This window comes from Anser cygnoides, chromosome 10, assembly GCF_040182565.1.
Source record: "Anser cygnoides isolate HZ-2024a breed goose chromosome 10, Taihu_goose_T2T_genome, whole genome shotgun sequence".
Taxonomy (NCBI): domain Eukaryota; kingdom Metazoa; phylum Chordata; class Aves; order Anseriformes; family Anatidae; genus Anser; species Anser cygnoides.
This window is the reverse complement of record NC_089882.1, coordinates 15,670,865-15,686,419: the sequence shown is the minus strand read 5'-3', so window position 1 is coordinate 15,686,419 and position 15,555 is coordinate 15,670,865. Positions and strand designations below refer to the sequence as shown.

At 37.3% G+C, this 15,555-nt stretch overlaps 1 protein-coding gene across 16 annotated transcripts in view; it reads left to right on the top strand.

Moving 5' to 3' along the window:
* The window catches only part of DOCK3 (dedicator of cytokinesis 3), a 219,538-nt gene that overhangs the window by 159,312 nt on the left and 44,671 nt on the right, over positions 1 to 15,555 (top strand). For 15 of the 16 annotated variants that reach the window (XM_048069154.2, XM_048069122.2, XM_048069202.2 and 12 more), the window contains 9 exons: positions 2,569 to 2,761; positions 4,055 to 4,182; positions 5,147 to 5,293; positions 7,327 to 7,425; positions 9,605 to 9,699; positions 11,284 to 11,359; positions 12,371 to 12,471; positions 12,924 to 12,982; positions 14,886 to 15,034. In XM_048069154.2, the coding sequence (XP_047925111.2) occupies positions 2,569 to 2,761; positions 4,055 to 4,182; positions 5,147 to 5,293; positions 7,327 to 7,425; positions 9,605 to 9,699; positions 11,284 to 11,359; positions 12,371 to 12,471; positions 12,924 to 12,982; positions 14,886 to 15,034 (1,047 nt within the window). The remainder of the gene's footprint in view (positions 1 to 2,568; positions 2,762 to 4,054; positions 4,183 to 5,146; positions 5,294 to 7,326; positions 7,426 to 9,604; positions 9,700 to 11,283; positions 11,360 to 12,370; positions 12,472 to 12,923; positions 12,983 to 14,885; positions 15,035 to 15,555) is intronic. The other variant, XM_048069113.2, reaches the window with a different exon arrangement.

The following is a 15,555-nucleotide window of genomic DNA, read 5'->3' as shown; positions in this document are numbered from 1 at the left end:
CCCATAGGCCTCTCAGCCTGGAGGTCAGGTGAGCGGAGCTGGGACATGTGCCCCACAAAAATGTGGTGGTACTTCAAGGCCGTCATTTAATTCTGTAAGTAATGATCCCCAAAACTGCACAAGTATTTCATCGTGGATGTTCCCAGTGAATCCTTTTCCCCTACCCCAATCCATTTTTTCCTCCATATAAACTGGAATTTAATGTTTAAGTGGCTGGTACTTTAAAACTAGGAAATGTGGAATGTTTCTGTCATTAATGGAACAATTTAGGGCAGCAGCACTTTGAAAATAGAGTACTGATTACATAAATCAAATTGTTCAGGCAGACCAAGGAAATTGTGTACTAGTTCCAGAAAGCTGGACAACTCTTAAATATCTACAGAAATGCTTGAGGCCTTAGTAAACATAATTTTCTTCACACTTGTCCTCTTATCCAGGCTATTAAAAAGATCTTGGTACAGTTCTTTTCAGCAATGAGATGAAAACTGTTTATGTCCTTACTTCCAGGCAATTAGTTTGACAAGAGTAATGCTCCAGAATATTTTCGGGTGTTGTACAGAAAAGGACCTTTCAAGGAACTGATAAAACAATATAACTGTGCCTCAAGATGGCTCCAGAGCTTCCTGAAAAGTTCCCATGCATATCCTTAGATTGCTACTGGATGTCCTAAATCACCATAGAAATCCTCCTGCCTCATAGTAATAGAAATAAGTTTAGGAAAACTGTGAGGATTTGTTGGGCCAGTATTGTAATTTCACTTGCATTATCTCAAAGATAAAGATGATGAATGGATTTGCAGCTGTTATAGCCTTCCAATAGTACCATGAACTATTTAAATGATTCATATTTGTTTATTTTGTTAGTACATTGTATGTATGTAGCAACAAATAGGTGACAACACCCAGGAGGCTATGTGGGTTTTTGTGTAATCTGAATTGATTGTAACAAGACAAGATGTTGAGAGAGATAACAAGCACGAAGAAGAAAGAGGTAAATTTATATTCAGAATAATTTAATGAGCTCTTCAGTGTTTGCTAAGTTAGTTATAAAAATAACTTATATTTTGCTGAAAGACTATTAAATAGATACCACAGTTGTTTGAAGGAAAAGATACTTAGAGGAAAGACTTGGCAAAGAAGGAAGCCATATATTGTATGGGATTAGGAGAGGCATTCCAAGTGTTACAACCAGAATGGGAAATGTACAGTAATGTTTATGGAGTGAGAAAACAAATCTGTTCTGCAAGATCACTTTTTCCTCACAGAAGTAAAATGGTAGGTCTTGGGTAGGGCTAAGCTAAACAGAAATCTGCAACCAAGTTGACTAAATGTGAACTTCTACAGGAAGGCAGTGTGGTTTGTATGGACAGCTTCAGACAAGTGAGGGGAAAACGGTGAGAAGCGTGCCCAGTGGTGACACTGTGGATGAGATAGGTGAAAGTAAGAAAGCTGAATCAAAATGCTCTGTTTAGGAGGAATTTTTTTACAGAGAGGGTGATCAAGCACTGGAATGGGCTGCACAGGGCAGTGGTGGAGTCCCCATCCCTGGAGGTATTTAGGAGGCATGTAGACATGGCACTAAGGGACATGGTTTAGTGATGGGACTCAGTAGGTCAGGTTGATGGTTGGACTTGGTGATCTTGAAGGTCTTCTCCAACCTAGATAATTCTATGATTTTGTAAAAAACAGTATAACAGTTCAAGAAAGCAACCATCAGGGAGTTTAAGTAGTTGTAAGGAAGGAGATAGGGATAGAGCTTGGGTAGGATGTAAAGGAAGAGAAGGATTTTAAAGCTTTGGAGGTGAGTGGCAGTTGTTAGGTATGACACCAAGTCCGTGGAACTTGAGAATAGGAGATGCATGGAATTTTATAGTTATGAAGAAATTAACTGAAGTGTGAAACAAAAGATGAAGGGTTTGATTTGTGTTGTGGTGATATTGTTTCTGCACTCCAGCTTACTGGATGGCTCCAGGTTACTGGAAATATCCACTATTGCAAGAGTCACGTGCACACTTACTTGCATGATGTGATGCTTCTTTCACATGAAATTGCACCCTATCCCTGTTGCAGAGTGAATGTAATATCACATGACAATTATGCTATGGTTAAGGGTCTGTCAACATGTTATTGGGAATATTTTTTAGAGTTCTCTCTTATGCAGTTCCTCAGTACAAAAAAATCAGTACTGAATTCTATTATCAGAAGCCATTTTTACAGTTATTGAAAAAAGTAAATTGATGCAAACGGGCTATTTTCTGTCCTTCTGTACCTTATTTTTTCTGTTTTATAAACCATGTCCTAAAATACAGCCTTTTGCAGGTCTACAGAAACTGTGCTCAACTTACCATATATATGACTTAGTATTGCAACAATGCTTGATTTTTGTATGCATCTTGTGATTTGGTCTCTACAAACTTTAGGTATTGCAAAACATTAATGCTAGCCATAGTGCACTATGTAGGAGCTTTTTCCAGACCCTTAATTCAGTTTTACTGTTGTTTCTATTTCACTGCCTTTAGTTGCAGTTACAGAATTCAAAGTTTTCACATTCTTCATTTGGTTTTTACAGGCTGCTTTGCTGAACTCCTTCCCTGCTATCTTTGATGAGCTGTTGCAGATGTTCACTGTGCAGGAAGTAGCAGAGTTTGTGAGGGGTACTCTGGGCAGCATGCCCAGTACAGTGCACATTGGGCAATCAATGGATGTTGTTAAGCTACAATCCATTGCGCGCACTGTTGACAGCCGCCTGTTCTCTTTCTCAGGTAAGACTGTGGTATGAGTCTAAGTTTTGCTGTTAACTAAGAATAAGAACACATTACATTTATTTTGCAGTTGCTTTATTGCAAGCTTAAATAAATAATCTTGGTAATTATCTATCTAGGTGGCATTGTTGTTACAACACACACACAGTGAATATATGTAAGTTTCCCCGTGTTAGAAAATGTTAATAAATTCATCATGGATAAATTGTAGCTACTAAAGGCTGATAAAATTATGTTAACAAATCAAGGCAATTATTAAAACTGCCAAATCTCACTTGATACTTTATACTACTTCTCTATTGCTTATTACTGTAGTTTCAAAGACATGGATAGGAGGATTAACCTACTTTCCAGCAAGCTTATTGTCTGAGAAAGAAACAGGGAGACAATTGCATCAGAAACTCAACACATTTGTTTAAAAAAACTATATTTAATCTTTACATGACAATACTTGTATAGCTCCACATATTAGTAATTGTTTAAGATGCATTGAATGAATAAGGGTTAAAGACAGAGTCTTTCATATGTAAAGGTCCAAACAAAAGAAGTTATGAAGATAATAGAGGAAGGTAAAAAGTACCATAGGGTTTATCTTCCCTGTAGTGAGGAACAGAAGTTAGTGCACTCTGTACTGAATTCCCAGGTCAACAATCTCTCACATGTTATTTGCCCCTAGGAAAATGAATCTAGTTGCCAAGGTCGTCTTTTGCCTGCCAACCCTGCCTACTCTTCTGGCTGTGTAATTAAAAGCAGATATATTCTTTTTCTTGTCTCCTGTATGGTGATGACTTGTTTTCCTTCCATCTCTCCTATCAGTCAGCTTCCTGACGTCCCACTCTTTTTCCTCCTTTTTTCCTGTTTTGGCTACTGTCTTCTGGAGCTGCTCCCTGCTCTTCCTCCTTTAATAAGGTTAAGGTTTGTAAGCCAGCTAAATAAGAAGAATTAGCCAGTTTCCAAGAGGCATATATTGGAGGAGCCCTATTAGCTGTGACAACAGAGCTGAAAATGAAATCAACATCAGCAAGTATCAGTTCACAACTGTTATTTCCAAGCTGAATCAATATTGAAAACATCATGTATACTTCATTTATGAACTTCTGAAACTAGATGTACTGTTAATTCATTATGTATAGTTCTTGGAAGTGTGTTGTACTGCGATAGTAGAATTTGCACCAATTAATCAAATATGCTGTTTATCAATAGGCTAATTTGGATACCAAAAGGCTGCTGATGGGGATGGTTGAAATTCAAGTTTCTTTCAGAAGAACTGTGATATTATTTTCCTTCTTTCAGAGTCCCGGCGTATCCTGCTACCTGTGGTTCTTCACCACATTCACCTTCACCTACGACAGCAGAAGGAGCTACTCATCTGCTCTGGGATTCTTAGTAGTATTTTCTCCATAATCAAGACCAGCTCTTTGGTAATCTGCTGCTTCACTTCTTAATTCCATCACTGACTCAGTAAAATGATGGCTGAGGGACTTCTATAGGTTAATACAGGTTTTTCAAAGATCCTTTTAAAAATGAAATTCTGCTAATTTTCTGTCAGCAGGAGAACATCTGAAATGAGGGTCTGCTTTTGTATGTGTGACTCAGAGCATTCTGGTTACACAGTGTTCTTGCTGTTGGGAGGGGAAAAAGGATATGCATATACCAGGTTTGACACTGTTTAATTTTCTTCATCCAAGCCCAGAACTTAGATGTCAATGGAGCTCAGAACCCTACACAGCTCTAGGACTGGTAGTTCTGCAAGAGACAGTAACTAGCACTTTATGATTCATGTTAAATGAATACTCTGAAATTATCCAATCAATGAAATCACACATACAAAGTAGAAATTGCTGCTGAGTTTAAATACCCAGCTTTGATGATCATAAAACTCTGATCCAAATGGTAACTTGATCATTTAAAACGATGCTCAGAAACAGGGTGGTGAAGTTTCCCCACCTGACTCTAAAGGAGGAAGCTCATAATGCTAACTATAAATCATACCAATGAGCTTTCTCAATAACAAATTAAGGCTTTGTGTGAAGGGAATGAAATGAAAGGTACCGTGGTAATAAGCTAAATTAATGCTGCCATAGAGTAAAGGCTATTGAACATATTTTGATCCCATTTTATTCTAGAGTGTATGCAGGCCTTTGATTATAGTTTTACCTTACGGCTGAGACCCTGAATGTTTCTATCAGAGAGGGAGGAGGTAACACACACTGGCATCATAACAGTATCTGGTATCCGTGATGAATTTGATTGTACTTCTTTGAACCTCCATTATAGAGGCTTCTACCAAAATGAGTGATTGTGGTATGGCTGACTGAACAGAATTCTCTGCCAATGCCATTTTCTCCAGTTTCTAACTGTCTGTTTGCTCACCACTTACTGTAGGAGGGAGATGTCGTGGAGGAGGTTGAGATGATGGTGGAAAGCCTCCTGGATGTGCTTTTACAAACTCTGCTTACAATCATGAGTAAATCGCAGTCTCAGGAGGCGGTAAGAGGGCAGCGTTGCCCGCAGTGCACAGCAGAAATCACTGTTAGTAACTAACAATCAGTTTCTATTTCCTGCTTCTTTAACCTTTGGTTCAGTCCCTCACCACCACCTGCACCTCATTATCATCTCTCCTGCATGAATGCCCAGGGCTTTGTCTCTTTTCCTTAATAAGCCACAGATCCATTCCTTCCTCTGTGTGGTAGTGAGGTCTGCAGGAAACAGTAGGGCTAAAAGAAGCTTTTGTGGATTTCCAGGTTATTTTCTTGTTTTCCTTTGCAGCCGTGATTAAGAATTAGCGTTTAGAACTTGAGACATGCTAACTGGGTAGCTGCCTAGGGCTTCACCCCTAAATAGGAACTGCCAAGGGCAATATGAGCATCAGGCTCTGATTCCAATGTCTGAGAACACAATTTCCAATGGACAAGTCCCTTAACACCCTGGAGATCTTCTGTTCAGGTTCACTGATTATTTCATGCAAATGAAACACAACGTGCTTTTGAAAAAGAAATTAGCAGAACCTAAGTCAAGTGAGCTGTTGAGCTTGGTGGGAGAAGAGGGAAAAGCCACCATTTCGTCTAGGCTGACAGCTTAAGCCTATGGGAAGAAATTTTTTCCTTAGTGCAACAAGAGAAAAGGAACAGAATTACTGATCTGCTTTCATCTTCTGTATTCATTACCCTTTCTATACTATCCTATTCTGGTCTATTTTTGCTTAGGAGAGTCTCTAATGCAGCTTTTGCACTATGTATTATGTTACAGTGTTGTCCAGGACATCCTTTTTTTTATAGACTTGCCTTTTTTTTTTTTTTTATCAAAAGGCTGAAACCTCAGAGATGCTGGGGGGATAAGTGTACACTAAGGTACACTTTTCACATAAATGAAAAGATGGTATCTTTCTATGTTAGCTCAAAGGAACTAATAAATGGTAGAATCCTAATAAAGAACAAGGCATTTCATAGTTCTTAAAATGTCCAGTAACATCTCAGCTTCCTTTTACTTCGGCCATTTGACTTACCATTATTTATCACATGCAACCTCACATACAAGAGCACACTATTTTTCCCAATGAAGTTCATCCCTATGAAGTTTATTGGAACAACATATGTCAAAGCTTCTGGGTTGGTGCTTGAGCCAATTTTAAAAAATAAAAATGGAAGGGAAAGTCACAGTTATAAAAACCCCTCATAATCTGTTCCTGAATGTGTATTTTACAGCACAGTGATGTGTGTGATCTTCTTAGATACTGATTAGAAAGTAGTTTGTATGTTTTGCAAAAGATTGGCAGACAAAAGACATACTCCTTACCTTCTTGCCACCGCCATGCTTATTATCTTGGACAAATTGCTTAACTTCTCTGTGCTTTACTTTCAGATATGTAGAGTGGGGGAGCCCATCTTTGGAAAACATTTTGGGATACTGTGGTAACTGGTTAGGGTGCATATGCTTTGCAGGCCAGAAATGTAATTGTAGCTCATGTAGGCTTACCCAAGCTATATTCAGAGTATCTTAATGGAATACTGTTAATATTGTAGCTATGACGGCATGTAATTTGGTGAACGCTAATCAGCCAAATATTTACAAGATTCCAGACACCTTTCGTAGCCCATACTGATCCCATGCTGTTATCGCTATACTGTTTTCAGTATATCAGCCAATTAGTTTAAAATATTCCTGGTATGTCTGCATGAGCAGCAGTCCCACCTTTGTTAGCATAGTATATTGAGTATAAAGTAACTGAGAAGGTGACTGTCAAAAATCGCATGCTTGGAGGGAGATTTGTTAATGTCTGTAATAGTAATTACAAAGTATTTTTGTTTAGACTACAACACTTGCTAAGTCTTTTAAAAATGGCATCTGTGGGAGAGCCTGTAAAAGGTGTATTCCTGTATATTAACAGTAATTCAAGAACTGTTAACTGTTAATGCAGTATTTTTAATTTCTGTGCATGTCAGCTTTCCTCTCATAGGCATTGGGGCCATTTCAGACCCCTCCCTTTATACCTTACCCTAGGTTGAGTTTTATATTTATGAAATTTCAGATTGTCTGAACTAAATAATTTCTTATCTTGTCAACAGGGAGAATATGTGTCCTGTCTTTTATCTTTGCTCCGTCAGATGTCAGACACTCATTTCCAGCACTTACTGGACAACTTCCAAAGCAAGGATGAACTAAAGGTACAACAGAACATCTTGTGTGTAGGGTCCTTCATTCCAAATGAGAGAGAAGAGGGGAATCCCTCCAGCATTACTTGCTCTGCTAATTGTTCCCATTCATTGGCACTCTACTTTTATAGACCTTTCTTTCCTTCTTATGGTAATAGATGTTACGTTATAAAAGCATTTAATAATTGACACTGAACTATCTTGATAAACAAGAGCAAATAAAAACCAAAGATGGGTATTATCAGCCATAGAAGCTTATCATTGTTGTGCAATATAGAACATAGAGGAGCAAGTTTTTTAATCCCATGAATGTAGTCAGTTGTACTATAATATATTACCAGATGTGAAATACACGTTAATGTTTGCTTACAAAGAGTGTTGAAATTCATTTTATGCCAGAGGAGTGTTTCAAGCCTTTTTTGGGATACAAATATCTCTAGCAGATGAAATCTTTCTTGGGTAAGCAGTAATCTTACTAATTCTCTTGCCGAACCCTCCTAAATTTGCAAACGTTAACTTGAATTATGGCTATCCGTGAACAGACGATGGCTGGTAAGGGACCAACAGACCTCTCTGTTGGCTTTTTTTTTTGTCACTGTCATTTTGAAATGGCACATCTCAAAACAGCAGAAACTGATTTTTTATCTCAGCTTTCATAAGAAAGAGGAGTATCTCAGACAACAGTCTATTAAAGATGCAAAATAATTTTGTAAATAAAGACAAGATTTTATGTAACATGCTTTTGATTAGTATGACACTTGATAAAATAGGGACAATGAGAAGAGTGTAACGTGGCAGGAACTTAAGTTGCCTTAACAAATGAGACGGAGAAGTCTGAATAGGCATTTGGCTTCTAGGTGTTTCATGCATGAGCAGGGAGGCTGAATAAATTGGGGAAGTAAATTTGGGATGATGGAATTCTCACCTGTAGGTTGCAGGGTTCAGTGCATCTCAGATTGATAGTTACTTGAGATTAATACCTTCCAGACAGTAGCTTCTAGGAAAATGATTTGGTTTGGAACTCATTTTGGAACTCATGATTTGGAACTCATATTCATTCTCAATAAATATTTTTAAAAGCTATCTAAACTATAGTTCGTATTTCATAACAGTGAAGAATGTGTTGTTAAAGTAAAATTTATCTATATGCTCATAAGAATGAATACAGTTGTATCTCTGACAATCTAAGGATGTGTTCAGCAGTATGACAGAAGCTGAAGATATTATCCCCAACGTTTTTCCAACTATCGGTCTATCAGTTGATCTAATAAAATACATTACCTATTCCTTTAAATATTGCTGTAATAATATTTCCAGTACCTTTTCTTGAATAGGAAAGCACTATGTTCGCTTACCTATATTACATTTAGGCCAAAATGAGGCCAAAAGTCAAGGAGCTTCTGATCCTTTACTCTTGGCTAAGTTACACCAAGATACTTATTTTCCCCCCAGCCCATCAGAATTAAGGCACAAAGGTAGAACAGTTTTGAATAAATCTAGTACTACAACTTTCTATGCTGTCTTAATTTTGTGTAGAAGAAAAGTGAAACAACAAATCATAATTTGCAATGCTGACTAGTCAACTTTCATCCTCACTGTTCCTCATAGATGTAGAGGTGCAGGTAGTCAAAAATCAGAAATGTTTTCAGGTTTGGGAAATTTTTGGAAAGCAAATGTTCAGTGGAATGTGTTTGAGAGAGCTTTTCTGCTGTCTGTCAGAAATGAGGTTTTATGTTGCTATTTTAAAAAGGACACGTAGGAGTTCTACCGAGTTTGTGTGTGTGCTTTTTGTCAAATTTGTGACATAAGTGCAAAGAAATTTGGACAGATGCTGTCATTATTTGAATGCATAAACCAAATAAATAGCTGTGATTCCAACCTGTTTGAAAATAGCTGCAAATTGACACCGGAACTCTGGATGGGAAGTCATATACATTATGCACATAAGGAAGTTTTTCATCTCACTGTAGAAGATTTAAAAGACAGCTACAACCCAGTCAGTACATATTAGATGCAAACAAAATTGAATATCCAAGTATTTGTTGTTATCATATTTTCAGATGAATGTCCTGGTGACACAAAGCTCAAGGGGAGCGCACTCTTAGCTTAAGACGTGCTTGTAATCAGGAACACAAATTAATCTTCAGCTGCTAATGCTTTTTTTCTTTTCTTTTTTTTTTCCTTGCAATAGGAGTTCCTCCTGAAGATTTTTTGTGTATTTCGGAACCTGATGAAAATGAGTGTCTTTCCTCGAGACTGGATGGTGATGAGGTTGCTCACCAGCAAGTAAGTAGAGAAGCAGGTATAAACTTTTAACATTCTATATCCAATTTTTTCTCCTCAGCTGGACACTTAAACCTGTGCTGCAGTGTTTGATCTGACTGAAATTTGGTGATCAAGGCAGGAACTCTGCAGTACTCATCCTAATTCTTCATTTGTTTTAACAATCCATATCAAATCTGGATTTCTGTTACCATTCTGTTTCTTATACTCTACCAGTATGCACAGGTGTCGGGAATTATAGGTCTAACCTCAAAGTTGAAGTAGCTGCACTGAGGGTAAGAGTGGCACAGCAGATCTCATAACACATGGCAGGGAGCAGGTACCCACAATAAGTTGCTATTAAGTCAGGCTTCTCGTCTCCCTTTCTCCGTAAATGACTACTTTAAATGTCTGTCTTTTCCCATAAACAACACTCCTTAACCTACAGAGAAGAAGGACTCAAAGTTAGAAAAGGAGGGTCAGACCCCAGCAAGCTTACCAAATACATTACAAATAGTTATTTCTCAATAATGTTGTCATTGGCCATTTTAATGCTTAATTTTATCTAATTCTGTTTCTGTTGAGTTAAGTACTACACTGTTTGGAGTGGTAGCAGCATGATGAACAAATGGTGGCTTGAATTATTTACTAGTTTCTTGTTTCATTAGATAAACTAGCTATAGAATTAGCACTGGCTGAGAACTGGAAGGGTTCCCATTACAGGAAGACAGGCTGGCCAGCTGCTGAGCTGTATGCTCTGCGTGTTCACAGAGTTAATGAGAAGTCAAGGAAGTGGATTTCAGTATTTCAAGCTCTCAAATTAAATGAAGTTCTGTAAGAAAATAAGAATCTACATAAAAGAGTAGTTACCTCAGATGCTCTTAAGTTACCTAGTTCCCTTTGGTACTATTTTGTTATAAACTCTTAGGCTAAGATACATATATTTAGCAGTGTTACTGAAAGTATTGCTTGCATGTGAATGAGAGAGATGCTGGATTTTTTAATGCTATTGTAGCCTTATCCTACATGCTATTTATTAATTCCTGAATTTATCACATGGCTTGATTGCTTTTCCTTGAAGTGTATTTAGCCACCTTCAAAAAGGGGGTGAAGGGAGCCTGGGGGGGCGGGGAGAATTGGAAAAATACTCACAAATATATTGAGTTGAAGCATGTGCCAGATAAAGGACCATAATATAGCCAAGAATTAAAACAGTTCAAGCTTTTTGAGTTGCTCCTCTTTGGAAAAAATATTTCTGTTAAAGTAGGAGAAAGATGGGTGTATTCTTTCATTTCACTGTAGGTAATATAGCTCAGCCATACAAAATAGATGTCATTTGTATAAACGATACATACAAAATAGAATTATAAAAGCTTCTATATAAATCCCCCAAATTACAATAATGATAAAGATTCTTAATTTTATATTACTTAATACAAGCTGTTGATTGAAACACAGAGAATAAGTGACTTCTATGCAAATCTAGCAGTAAAAACGAAGAATGCCTGTCTGTATGTATAGTAAAATCTGCACCACAAACCACTGTGATATGATTTATACTCCAGATTCAAATATTTTCTCTTTTCTTTTTTTCTTTTTTGACTGCAGTATCATAGTTACAACAGTTCAGTACCTGTCTTCCGCACTGCACAAGAATTTCACAGAAACAGACTTCGATTTTAAAGTAAGGATTGATACTGAGAAAATATTACAACGTGTTTAAACTAGTAGTACCACAGGCACAAGAGCTATATTAACGATTATACTTGCAGCATTCGATTATCTATGAGGAAAGATGTTGTAACCGATGAACGAGAGGAATTTGAATCTGCTGTGGATTGAGGGAAGTAGAACAGAATGCTCAAACCTAGTAAATGGAGGCCTTTGTAAAGGAAACAAATGCCTACATAAGCAGTGGAGGTAATGAAGCCTGTTGTCAGGCCTAATAAAATACGAACTCAAACAGTGCTTTTCCTGAAGTCCGGGCGTTCATAATCTTCCTCTCCCAGAGGCCTCTCTCTTTGGTTGTTGACTTAAAACTTGGAGGAACACAGTATCTTAGAGTGTTTTCCCTATGTCTGATGTGCTTGAAAGTGGTCACAAGCTCAGTGTTGCTAAGGAAAAGCAGCCAGATGTGTACCTTTCTTTGCACATGCGCACACACAGCCTTAATGCATAAGCCTCATTTCTTTCAAAAAACAGACTAAATTATAAAGCTCTCGTTCATAATATAATGTAATCTCTGTTTTGTGTTTTGGTTTTTTGTTGTTGTTGTTGTTTTGTTGTTGTTGTTTTGAGGGATAAAATCTGTTTAGCCTAGAAAAAGAATAATTTAAACTTTTGTGAAGTAGCCAAGTTTAGTCATTTTTAAACTTCGGTGCTAAGAGTAAAGCTTAGTGACATTGAATCACAGAATTGAAGGGGTTGGAAGGGACCTCAGAAGATCATCGGGTCCAACCCCCCTGCCAAAGCAGGTTCCTTAGATTGCCTTCTTTAATATCTTTTCCTATCAGTTTTTAACCCTTGGTGTCCTTAAGAGTTTAGTATCTCGAGTCAAGAGGCATATTGATTGTTACATCTTTATTACAAAAAGGAAAGTCTGATTCTACATACAAAGGAACATATGTCCTCCTACACTCGTTTAAAACTTACTCATTGGAGTGTAATGTTATAAAACTTCCTTTCTGTGTTACAGGTGTGGAACTCCTATTTCAGCCTGGCAGTGTTGTTCATAAACCAGCCAAGTCTGCAACTAGAAAACGCCACACCAGCTAAGAGAAAGAAGATTCTAGATAAGTAAGAAGACTTTTTGTTGGCTTCCCAGTCTTTTCTGCCACCTGAAAAAATGAGGCTTCTTTTTCTATCATAAGTCCCTGTGATTTATGATGGAACTTGGGATGTAGAAGTGCTTGGGAAATAAATAAATCTCCTAATACAGTGCTCAGTGATAATTTTTTTCATATTCTTATGTTGATTTAAATGTGAATTCAATGGAACAGGCTTCCTGGAGAGGTAGTTGATTCTGTCTGTCTGTAAGTGTTGGAGGCGTTTGAATAATGCCCTTAACAATACGCTATAACTGTTGGTTAGCCCTGAAGTGGTCAGGCAGTTCGACTTGCTGATCCATGTAGCTCCCTTCCTTCTATTCCAATTCTATTCTTATTCTATTTTATTCCTTATTTTTTTAAACGTCACCGCCTTTGCTGGTGTTTTTTCCATTAGGCAGTTGTCTATCTCGTCTCTTACAGATATGGTGATATGAGAGTGATGATGGCATATGAGCTCTTCAGCATGTGGCAGAACCTGGGTATGACTCTTCCTTTTCTGTCTTAACAACCAAAGCCAAAGTAACCCCAGATTTCAGTTAGATTTTTTTAATTTATTTTAGTATCATGTATTACTTTACATTTCTCTTAGTTGGAAAACAAGGAAGCACTTCTCTTCTCCTACCAAAAATATTCTGTGGCATCATAGTCTCTACTTCATTTGAAGTAATGTGTTCCTACCAATCTGAATGCTTTCTTCTCAAATGTGACAGTGGTAAAGCTTCTTTTTTGTCTTCTTCAGGCATTTAGTATGCATATAGTAAAAAATTCTACACTACTGCTTAAAAATACCCAAAACAGAACATAGAATTTCAACTTCTATAATTTATGTGACCTTTTCTTATATATTTTGATAAAGAAACTAAGCATATTACACAATGGGGAATCTTGCTACAAGTCTCAAAAGGTAAATGGAGAATTTTCACCTAGGACTTGTGCTTTGAGAAGTGTTCTGCAGCAGTCTTGGGTTTAGGTAGTTCAGGATTTTATTAATAAAACAGCCAAATAACTTCTGTACTAGATGAGAGCAAATCCAGCTAGGCCAGTATCCTGTCTCGGTCAGGGATCAAAAATGAATACCTATGGAAACATTTGAGGACAAAGGAAGCATATAGTATTCTAGAGGAAAATTAAAAAAAATGTTTATAGCAATCACAGATTATGCAAGGTTCTGAGAACAGTTAAGTCATTAAAAGAGCAAAGGAATGATGCAAATGAAATTGAGTAACTTGATAATGTGGCTGCAAGCAAGTAATATATTCAAAAAGCCAAATACAAACATTTTATATGTAGAAACGTATGTAGGACTGCTATTCGAGAAAAGAAACTACAAATGTATCGTGCTGATAATCAGCTGAATGGGAACTACCTGTAAAATGCCATGAGTAAAAACAGTAACATGATCTTTGAGAAAATATATAAGAATCTTAAGTAAGAGAAGGAGGACCATATTACTGCTGCAGTTTTTTCATAGGTGCACTTGATTTTAGAACAGTTAGTCTGGCCCTGCAGCTTATAAAAACCAAAGACAAGTTCAACAGAGTTCAGAAGACAATTAGGAAGATGGCTACAGAAGTAAAAAAGAAAAAAACCTTAATCAAAAAGACTAAATAAGCCTGAGCTGTCTTGCACAGCTAAGAAGGTACAGGCAGACTCGATCACAGTCTTGAAGTATCTGTGTGGGGAATAGAAAGCTCTCTAATATAACAGAAATCAAATAACTGGAAAAATATATTAGAAAACTTTAAATATGAAGAAAGAAGTCTATTATATACATATACAGATAAAAGTATTTATCACTGAGCCTTGTTCCGAATATGGCTATTCCGATTTATTCTCTGCAGCTGCAAAGTAAGCAGGCCACAGAAGAGGTTGTTAGTAAATGCCTTGAGTTGCTATTGCTGAGAATCAATGCTATTTTGTCCTAAGTCAAGGTCAGCAATGAAATTGTGACTTCTATAGCACTGAGGACAAAGAGCTCTCTAGTTATTTAAAATCTAGGTATGTTCTACTAAACATAGTTGTTCTCACCAACCCTTTCCAATACTTTCTTTCATAAATTAAAAGTATCTGTCCTCTTTTCCCCCTGGTTAGTATGTTTTAGTTTGTTTGTCTTTAATGGTTTGAATTCCATTACAAATGAAATGCAATGACAGTTTTTGCTGAAGGCTTTGGCATTGAAATTAAAAATGCAGACTGCAGGAAATGGTGTAAAGCAAGGTGTTGTTTCAGTCCTTTTAGGAAAAGAATGTACTTGCTTTCTTCATGTTCATGCCTATTACTTTGCATTGGGCCTATTATTGTCATTATTGCAGAGGCTCCCTTCCTTCTCAGTGACAAATAACAAATGCTTTTATTTAATCACAATTGCTTTGTGTTGTACAGGTGAACATAAGATTCACTTTATTCCGGGAATGATTGGCCCCTTTCTTGGTGTTACGCTTGTTCCACAACCAGAAGTCCGAAATATCATGATCCCTATCTTCCATGACATGATGGACTGGGAGCAGAGAAAGAATGGCAACTTCAAACAGGTGAAGTAGCTTCCCAGGCATCTTCAGTGTTCTTTTTCTTGCTCTGTCTGTCTTGCAATACCCAGCTGGAAGCAAGGAGTTTGTATCTGTTGAACAATTTTTTCTGATGGTGAGGAAGATGTCATGCAGATGTATAAAACCAGAAAATTTGAAGCATCGTTCACAAAAGATTACAGGACTCCCGGGATTATTTAGGCAGTGCACTTTAGAGCTGGCTACATTTCCTGTGAAAATATAGAATAGAAACGTGCTCGTCACATCAGAGATGAGAAAGAGAAAATAATTTCTTTGGTCCTGGGCTCTCACTGCTCTCATTGGTTTCCATGTAGATCATTAGTCAGTCACTAAGTGGGTAAGACTGGGAACCAAAAATGGAGACTTCAAGATTTAGCCAATATTTGTGAAAATAGTGGTCTTTGCTTCTCTGGCAAATTTCTAGCCAGAAGGCAGTATTGTATAACTAAATAATTATGCCATGCTTTGAAACAGGCTTTGTGACTTGTATATTCTTGGAGAAATTG